The sequence below is a fragment of the Rhineura floridana genome, chromosome 3 (genome assembly GCF_030035675.1).
Source record: "Rhineura floridana isolate rRhiFlo1 chromosome 3, rRhiFlo1.hap2, whole genome shotgun sequence".
Lineage (NCBI taxonomy): Eukaryota > Metazoa > Chordata > Lepidosauria > Squamata > Rhineuridae > Rhineura > Rhineura floridana.
Genome location: NC_084482.1, coordinates 123,164,848 through 123,174,883, shown reverse-complemented (window position 1 = coordinate 123,174,883; position 10,036 = coordinate 123,164,848). Strand labels below are relative to the sequence as shown.

Below are 10,036 nucleotides of genomic sequence, written 5' to 3'. Positions count from 1 at the left end.
ACAAACCATTTTTTGCTCTAGTGACGTGTAGTGCAGGACTGGAATGAACCATTTTTGAGCGAATCAGAACTGCTTTTAGTCTTAAATCACAATAAGGTGCAGCTGTGGTGACAGGTCAGGCAGTTATTAGTGAGTGGAAAGTAACTCATCTAAAAAGGTACCTATCAACATGGATCAAGCCTGTCAACGTTTGTCCTCCAACCGGTGAAACCGCCCTGGCATTTTTACTACGGGTTTTCTTTTTCTGCTGATAATTCTTCTGCTCCAAGGGTCATAAAGACTGTACAAGCCTTTAATATATTTTTAATTGCATGCCCTTGATTGCTGTAATGTACTGTACGTGGGGCTGCCTTTGAAGAGAGTCTGGAAACTTCAGCTGGTCCAAAATACAGATGGCCTTTGTTATCTAGAGCCATATACAGAGAGCATATTAGACCAGTTCTGCAAGAGCTCCAGTGGCCTCCAGTTAGTTTCCACCTATAATTCCAAGCATTGTTTTTTACCTTTACTGTGCAGTCCTGTACATGTCTACTCAGAAGTGAGTCCCATTGAGTTTGATGGGGCTTACATCCATTGGGACAGGAAGTAAAACTAATGTTCCTCGCAGCTATTTATTCTTTGAATAGTTTTCAACTGGAGCATCATATAGAAAATTAAGAGTAACAGGTACCCTCATTTTTATTTTCCTTATCAGTAACCAGGTGTGCACAATTTTTATCACATGGTTAAAATTTTATAGAACTGCTAAGCACCAGACAAAATTGCTTTGGCTCATGCAGAGCAATTTAGCTATCACATATATAGTCCCAGGTTATGGTCTGAAGGCACATAAGGCCAACACCCTGCTGAAGCTAAGCAGGGTCAGGTCACTGTGGGAGGCTGTGTGGATCCAGAATTGGCCTCCACAGTCACTTATGGACCCACTGTTAAAGACCTTATCGTGGAAGACAATCTTACGCGGCCACAAGTGATCACCAGTGAATGAATGAATAAATGGGAGACCGCCTGGGAACCATATGTAAGCCGTCTTGGGTTTCTATAATGAAAATAAATAAATACTGTATATATGAATTGTGCTTTTATGTCCACAGTCCAATACATAGACTTACACTGGAGCATGAGTACGTATTTGGGTCACGCAGTGCAACAGATATTGATAAAGTGAACCCACAGCCACTGCATATTATAAACAGAAGCCAAAGTAACTGAAAAACAGGAGCTAGCTTATAGCAAGCCTCTGTTCTTGGCTTGTGATAAACAGGTAAGTGTCCTCATTTTTGCTGGATTATACAGCAATGACAGTGGCTGTATACTATAGTCAGCTTGGATTTTTCATATTCCGCAGTGTTAAATTGAAAATACCCCCCATGCCATTCTGATCCTTCCCATAAGCTCATTTCAGAACAAAACCTTACAAAACTATAGTTGTGAACTCAGAAACACTTGCTTAACAACCCTCTAAATTTTCATGGTGATACACAAAACAGTCAGAGAGAATCGAGTTCAAAGTGTAAAAGGGAAAGAAAAAACAGACCCCTTTTGGACTTTTTTCTGTCAGAGTTCTCATAATCTGTTGAAATTAATTAAAAATCAGACATGTTCACTGAGTACCTGTAATCCTATTACTAACCTTGCCCCATACTCTGACCTTCATCTTCTGCAGTTTAAAAGTTAAAAAATGCTTGGCTGATTTTTAATCAATTTAAGAACTTTTGGCTTGAACTCGGTTATAATTTCAGGCATGCTCAGTAAGAACCAACTGTCAGTGTTCTAAAAGCCAGACTCGCAGCTGCTGGGCTTGCCTAATCAGGGGGCCACACCCACACCAGACTTTGATTTCACCTGAGATAGTCATGCTTCCCCCAGAGAATCCTGGAAAGTGTAGTTTGTGAAGGGTGCTGAAAGGAGACTCCTATTCCCCTGCCAGCTGCAGTGGCAAGAGTGGTTTAACAGTCAGCTGCTCTGATTGAAGCTCTGTGACTGGAACAGGGCAACTCTTAGCACCCTTCACTAACTACACTTCCCAGGATTCTTTGGGAGAAGCCATGACTGCCTAAAGTGAAATAACAGTCTGGTGTGGATGTGGCCAGGACAGCTTTGGTTTAAATTTGGGTGTGAGGCTACATGTGCCTGCTGTTGACTAAAAAGTTGGGGGGAACCCTGAAAAAGAATGATACTGTTCACAATGTTTTCCTTTGGAAAGGAAAGGGGCTTCCCCTCTGCCCAGTGTCCACCCATCCAATCTTCTCCCCTCCCCTCCCTCCCATCCTCCTCCCCCCGCCCCTCCCCTAGGTCATTTTCACCTATCCTAAGCACGATTGCACAGGAGTAAATCCCAATGAACTCAAAAACCATGCAAATGATCAAACCTCTCCTCCTCCCTCCTATCCCCTCCCTCTTGCTCCTTCCCTCTCCCTTCACCCTTCCCTTCCTCTCCCCTTCTAATCCCCTCTTCGCCCCTCCTCTTCCTTCCCCTCCCCCATGGTCAGTTTTACTTATCCTAGGACTATGACCTGGGAGACCAGGGTTCAAATCCCCACACAGCCATGAAGCTTACTGGGTGACCTTGGGCCAGTCACTGTCTCTCAGCCTCAGAGTAAGGCAATGGTAAACCATCTCTGAATACTGCTTACCATGAAAACCCTCTATTCATAGGGTTTCCATAAGTCAGAATCGACTTGAAAGCAGTCCATTTCATTATCAAGCATGATTGCACTGGAGTAAGTCCCATTGAACTCAATAAGTATGCAAATGATCAAACCTCCTCCTCCCTTCCATCACCTCCCTTTTGCCCCCTCCCTCATCCTTCCCCCTCCCCTTTCAATTCCCTCCTTCCCCTCCACTTCTTCTCCCCTCTCCCCTTTTTCCCTCTACTCTCCCCTCCCCCTCCTCCCCCCCATGGTGAGTTTTACCTATTCTAGCCATGATTGCACAGAAGTAAATCCCATTGAACTCAATAAGCATGTAAATGATCAGACCTGCCTTTCCCCTCCTCCCCCTCTCCTCTCCATTCCTCCGCCCTTCTTCCTCTCCTCCCCGGTTCCTTCTTCCTCCTCCCCTGCCCACTCCAGGCTTTCCTCCCCATGGTCAGTTTGACCTATCCTAAGCATGATTGCAGGAGAGTAAATCCCACTGATCTCAATAAACACGCAAATGACCAAACCTACCCTCCCCCTCCTGCCTGCTCCCCTCCCCCTCCTCCTCTCCCCATCTCCTGTCATCAGTTTCACCTATCCTAAGCATGATTGCAGGGAGGTAAATCCCACTGAACTCAATAAGCATGCCAATGATTAATCCATTCTCAGCAAGCTTGCACAGGATCCCATTTCTTACCTCCCTGACTAAAAAGCAGAGAAATTCACTAATTGCAAAAAACCTTGTGTTTTAAGAAGGCTCAGAGGCACATGGTATCAAATTCTTCCAAGCTACACAGGAAGTGGATTGGACTGTGAAAGACCAACCCAAATTGTGTTTCCATTTTGACAAATTTATAGGGCAGTACAGTATCTCAGAGAGGAGGGTGAGGTCTCCTGCTCCCCTGGTGCATTCACTATAGCTGCCCAATTTCCCTGCTTTTTAAAGTTTGATAGAAATCTGTTGGCTATAGGTAGAATACAGTAGTTACTGTATAGAAATAGAAAAGGACAACAAAATGGGAAGAACAAGAGCCCTATTCCAAAAGATTAGAGAAATGAAAGGGAAATTTAAACCACGAGTAGGGATGTTGAATAATCAACAGGGGAACACACTGACTGACCGAGATGAAATACAAGGAAGATGGAAGCAATACACTGAAGAACTCTATAAAAGAGATGCAAGGATGACAGATTCATTCACGGAGGAACCATATGATGAAGAACCAGAAATTTTAGAACGCGCGGTGAAAGCTGCTCTTAAAATACTTGGAAGAAACAAATCACCAGGAATAGATGGCATACAAATAGAGTTGCTACAAGCTAGTGAGACTGAATCTGCCCAAATTTTGATAAAAATTTGTCAAATAATGTGGAAAACTAAACAATGGCCCACAGACTGGAAGCATTCAATATATATCCCACTTCCAAAAGAAAGGGATACCAGAGAATGCAGTAATTATGGAACTATTGCCTTAATATCCCATGCAAGTAAAGTCATGCTCAAGATTCTACAACAAAGGCTCTTACCATATATGGAGCGAGAGATGCCAGACGTCCAAGCTGGATTTAGAAAGGGAAGAGGCACCAGAGATCATATCGCAAACATACATTAGATAATGGAAAGGAGCAAGGAATTTCAGAAGAAAATCACCCTGTGCTTTATAGACTACAGCAAAGCCTTTGACTGTGTAGATCATGAAAAATTATGGAATGCTTTACAAGAAATGCGGGTGCCACAGCATCTGATTGTCCTGATGCGCAACCTATATTCTGGATAAGAGGCTACTGTAAGGACAGAATATGGAGAAACCGAATGGTTCCCCATGGGAAAGGGTGTGAGACAGAGGTGTATTTTATCACCCTGTTTGTTTAATCTGTACGCGGGATATATCATACGGAAAGTGGGATTGGACCAAGATGAAGGTGTGAAAATTGGAGAGAGAAACATCAGTAATTTAAGATATGCAGACGATACCATACTCTTAGCAGAAATCAGTAATGATTTGAAACGAATGCTGATGAAAGTTAAAGAGGAAAGCACAAAAGCAGGACTACAGCTGAACATCAAAAAGACTAAAGTAATGACAACAGAAGATTTATGTAACTTTAAAGTTGACAATGAGGACATTGAACTTGTCAAGGATTATCAATACCTCGGCACAGTCATTAACCAAAATTGAGACAATAGTCAAGAAATCAGAAGAAGGCTAGGACTGGTGAGGGCAGCTATGAGAGAACTAGAAAAGGTCCTCAAATGCAATGATGTATCACTGAACACCAAAGTCAGGATCATTCAGACCATGGTATTCCCGATCTCTATGTATGGATGTGAAAGTTGGACAGTGAAAAAGGTGGATAAGAGAAAAATCAACTCATTTGAAATGTGGTGCTGGAGAGCTTTGCGCATACCATGGACTGTGAAAAAGACAAATTATTGGGTGTCAGAACAAATTAAACCAGAACTGTCACTAGAAGCTAAAATGATGAAACTGGGGTTATCATACTTTGGACACATCATGAGAAGACATGATTCACAAGAAAAGACAATAGTGCTGGGAAAAACAGAAGGGAGTAGAAAAAGAGGAAGGCCAAACAAGAGATGGATTGATTCCATAAAGGAAGCCACAGCCCTGAACTTACAAGATCTGAACAGGGTGGTTCGTGACAGATGCTCTTGGAGGTCGCTGATTCATAGGGTTGTCATAAGTTGTAATCGATTTGAAGGTACATAACAACAACAACATAGGTAGAAAAAACCACAAGGTTTTTTGCCTACTAGTGATTATAAACCACAAAGATGGGAGAGGGCTGTTACGTGATGTCCAGCGACAGGTCTGGGAAATGAAATAGTAGAACTGACAAGAACAACCCCATCAATGAAATACACCAAGGTGAACAGTGCTTGCACAACCTATGTGCAGCCTCTGCTTGCAAGGCTGTCTTATGTCCAACTTAATACAAGGTCATGCTTGAAGGAAATGGGTGAGGCCTGTAGTGGGAAGAAATTTAAAGTGGGAGCTAGAGTGACAAGCTATCTGCATGGTAGAAAAGGCTGCAGAGCAGCCTTTCCCAACCAGTGTGCCTCCAGATGTTGTTGGACTACAACTCCCATCTTCCTGACCATTGGCAATGCTAGCTGAGGCTGATGGGAGTTGTGGTCCAACAACATCTGGAGGCACACTGGTTGGGAAAGGCTGCTGTAGAGATCAGCTTTCTGGGCTGGAGGCCAGCAAGGAAATGCTACTGTCATAGACCTTTGGAGAAACACATGCCAAACCCAGGATGACTGGAGGGGCCAGGGCATCTGAAGTTTCCAAGTGTTTTTTGGATCCAAGCTTCAACACTGCAGACTTCTTCATATCAGTGGCACCTGCCTGGGCCCCAGCTTCTTACAGAGAATGAATCAGTTCTGTGGAATTCAGGAAACTGGTTTGTCCAGCAGCTCTCAGAGGCAAACACTACTGCTTCTCCTTGCAACGCCTTGACTCTTCCCTGTGGCATCTGAGCCAGCAATTTGGTTTCTGGCTTTGCTGCCAAGTTTTGGTGCCGCCCTCTCCTGGGTTGCTCCTCAACTCCACAGAGCTTTAATTGATGGGTGGAAACCTGCTGTGGGGATTTTGGAGTGAGGCGCCAACAGAGCCCTGGACTGGCGTGGGCATAGTGAAACAAACAAGATATTTTGACAGCCAGCTGTCCCACAAGAAATACAAGCCAAGCCTTTGCAGTTTTCTGGGACCAGGAAACTCGAATCCAACTGGATAAGTAGGAAGCACGTTCCATCTCTAGGCCTAATGTTCTTATGCAGTTTATTTTGCCATATCTTCATATAGTTTCCTTCCATCACTCACTCACCCTGGCCTGGGCCAAATATACATCATAGGTATCCAATAAATGCATTCGATTTCTAGAGGTAGCAGAGCTACAGTGAAGCTCAGCCAGCTTCTCAGGGTAATAAATCTATTAAATTCCTTGCTTGCTTCAGCTCCCGTATCATGTAGGGAAGATTTTACAGGGAAAGAGTCTCTGTTATATAAGACTGGATATTCCACATGCAGCACAGTGTTTGATCCTATGGGATCTGTCAAATCATCTACCAGCCAGCAGATCATCTGATTTATTTTCTGCTCTAGAGAATCAATTGATGCAGACAGTTCATACCTAGAGCTACACAGTTAACCTCCACACAGCATCCTGATGGCAACAAACAATGTCAACTCCAGGAGGGACCATGAAATAAAAGTACAAGTGCAAGCTGGGACCTGTGGGTGTTAAGCTTTTCATCCAAGCCCCCCAACATACCTGAAAAATGGTTGAGGATAGAAGTCTGCCACTGGCATCTCACAACATTTTTAATACAGGCTTTAAAGTTTAATGTAATATATTGGGTAGTGGGAGCCCAAAAGTAATGTGGTTTGAGGGTGTATGTTTGTGCTGGAAATATAGTAAGACAGCTCTCTGACCTCTCTCCCTCCATGACTGAGGCAATATTCCTCTTGAGGGGTGAATAAGAAAGCTAACTTTTTTAACTTTACTCTTTTTAGTCATGCTGTATATTTCCTGAAATCAATGGGCATGCCTAACTCTCTGTGCTCACTTCACACTTTTTGTACCAGTAGGGTAAGCAAACCCTGTTCCGAAGCAGGAAGAGAAGCTGCAGGATGGTAGAAATCAAAATCCATCCTTCCTCTGTCATCTCAGAAGGTATTCTTGCTATAGGATCACACTCACTTTCCATCCTTGGGTTCAGACAAATGCCTCAAGAATATTCCCTCTTATCACCACCATCCCCTAACCACCCCCCACCTCAAAAAAAAAAAAGAGAGAGGGAGAGAGGGAGAAGAGTGATCCCCATTCTTGTAATATGCACAACCCCATTTCTTGCTGCTCTAGCTAGCTGGCCTACAAAAACTGATTGTAAACTTCAGCTTTCATGTTGAACGTTCATTACAGTATGAATGCTAGGGTTGACAATGCCAGGTATGTTAGGAGCTATACTAGTGGAAAGAGAAAGCAACAAGCATGGAGCCAAAAGTGTCAGACAGATTTTTATTCCAGAAATTGCCAGGCAGAGCTTCCATTTCAGGACTCATCACTCTGGCCAGATCCTTCAAATCCAGAACTGGGGCACCAAGCAGCAATAGAACAGAGGGATTAGAAGTGCCCACAGTCTCATCCCCACTCTCTCATTGCCTATGGAGAAAGTGGCCCATGCCAGATGCCCATGCCCCACGGCCCTTTGGATGAATGAGCACAAACGGTTTGGCCTTCAGTGAGCTTTTGAGCTTTTTGACCAATGAAGCTGATGCTTCTGCTTCAGTTTCTTGCACATGCTGGAGCTAAACACAGAAGGATTTCTCTCACTTGCTTACAATACAAGGCACACACAACTGGAGCCTCAAAACCCGACACAGCATGAGGACAAGCCAGAGGGACAGAAAACAAATCTTATGGGGCAAGTCTCATGCTGAGGTGGGTTTGCTGTCAACCTTCCCTTCTTAGCAAAACAGGCCAAGTCTCAAGCTGTGAAGAGACAAAGCCCCAGCTCCATGAAGGATTCACTACTTGCTAGCACAATCCTCTACACATTCTTCATTAATTTCCCTCAACTGGGCCTTTTCAAGAGAGGCCATAGCTCCCAATCATGGCATTCACATTCCACAATAACAAGCCTTTCATCCTGACGGACAGTGCCAGTGTGGGCACAAAGCAGGACACAATAGGAAAGCATTCTGTCCTCCAAGACAGCAGTGACAGGATGGCAACAGCCTGCCTGGATGGACAGAAAATGCCAAGTGTAATGCTGGGATTCCACTCCACAGATGGCAGAAGTTTGCAAAATCCTGAATGGGCTAGGTTAACAGGTCTTTAGCTCAGCCACTTTTTCTATCAAACCCTATGGTCAACACTGCAGTGTGGTGCCTCTGCCCCTTTGTAATTCCAGCACAGGGCCACTTGCGTACTGTTCAGATCTTTGAGGACTCAACTCTTTCAATCCAAGGTGGCTCTGAGCTGATACCTCTGGGCTCAGCTTGGAACTGCCGGAATTCATTCAGCTGCCTCTCCAGAGTCTGGTTCCGATGATACATCTCCATATAGCTGGCCTGAATCTCCCGCTGATAGCGCAGGACTTTATCCTTCTCCTCCTGCCAGGTTTTCCGCTCCTGCTCAAAGTTTGCAGCTTGCAGCTGGGCCTGACGCCTCTCCCGCAGCAATTCTGCCCACAGCCACTCAGTGCCCTCTGCACTCTCCCCCTGTATTCCCCGACATTTAGAATCATCCGTTTCACAGCCCAAGAAGTCCTGGCATGCTTGCACGGGAGAGTCCCTTAGAGGAACAGGGGAGCCATGTTCTGGCATGATTTGGAAAGAGTCCCCCAACTGTGTCAGCTGTGAGTCCTTCGCCTGCAACTCCGTTCGGGCCTCCCGCAGTTGTGTCTTCAAACTGAAGATTTCACCAAGTTTTTGGGCCATCTCTTCCTGAGCATCTCGGAGTTGCTGCTTGAGCAATGAAATCTCTGCAGTCTTCTGACATACCTGTCAAAATAGTACATTAGGGTGAGGACAGGAGATAAGACTAGACAAAGAGAAGCAGTGAGCCATTGGAGCCTGTGCAATGCAGTGAAACACAGAGAGAGGGATTATAATATTTCCAAATGACAATGTCATGTCCACGGTGGAGTCAATGAAGCAACAATAAGATCCTAGAAGGGAAGTGAGATGGTGGGATGGCTCAAAGGGGATTGTCAATACATTGCAGAAGGCTTCACATGTGAAACTTAGTTCAACAGCTCGGCAAGTCAGAAGCGGTAGCAGCAGCACCTTTGCCAGCTATGCAGTGAGTTTAATCTGCTTCACAAAGGCTGCACTCATGAATGGAGTAGCATGGACATCAGTATAACCATGAGTGTGGCTGGGAACAACCCAGAGCCAGGATCACCATAGAGACTGAACTAAGTCAGGGCTCTGCTCTGTTGCACAAATGTTCCCCACTCACCTCCCACTTGGTCTCCTCCAACTTGGGACTCAGACGCTCTGCCTGTTGCTGCTGCAGCCTCAGCTCCTCACATTGGCTCTGCTGAAGGTCCAGCTCTTCTTGCAGCCGCTTCTTTTCCTGCTGAGCTTTGTAGAGCTGGAGCTGAAATGCCCGCTGGCTGCGTTGGGCCTGTTGCGTCACCTGCTGCAGCTTGGCTACATACATCTGCTTCAGCTCATCCAGCTCATCCATCCACAAACGCTGTTTGTCCTCAAACATCTGTCAGAATAAGAGAAGATTATGAAGAGCTCATGTCAGCCCTAGAGATGACAGGCCAGAGTCAGTTGGCAAAGCAGTGACTTTTCTCAGTAACAGAGATCCCCCAGGCTTTCTATGGAAGACAAATCTATGCCACTCAGGGCTGTACT

The 10,036-nt window shown here is 45.0% G+C and overlaps 1 protein-coding gene across 3 annotated transcripts in view; it reads right to left on the bottom strand.

Moving 5' to 3' along the window:
* Positions 1 to 7,668: 7,668 nt before the first annotated feature.
* N4BP3 (NEDD4 binding protein 3) overlaps positions 7,669 to 10,036 on the bottom strand; it is a 30,757-nt gene continuing 28,389 nt past the window's right edge. For all 3 annotated transcript variants that reach the window (XM_061617648.1, XM_061617650.1, XM_061617649.1), the window contains 2 exons: positions 9,630 to 9,887; positions 7,669 to 9,169 (listed from right to left, as the gene is read on the bottom strand). In XM_061617648.1, the coding sequence (XP_061473632.1) occupies positions 8,600 to 9,169; positions 9,630 to 9,887 (828 nt within the window). In that variant the 3' untranslated portion in view covers positions 7,669 to 8,599. The remainder of the gene's footprint in view (positions 9,170 to 9,629; positions 9,888 to 10,036) is intronic.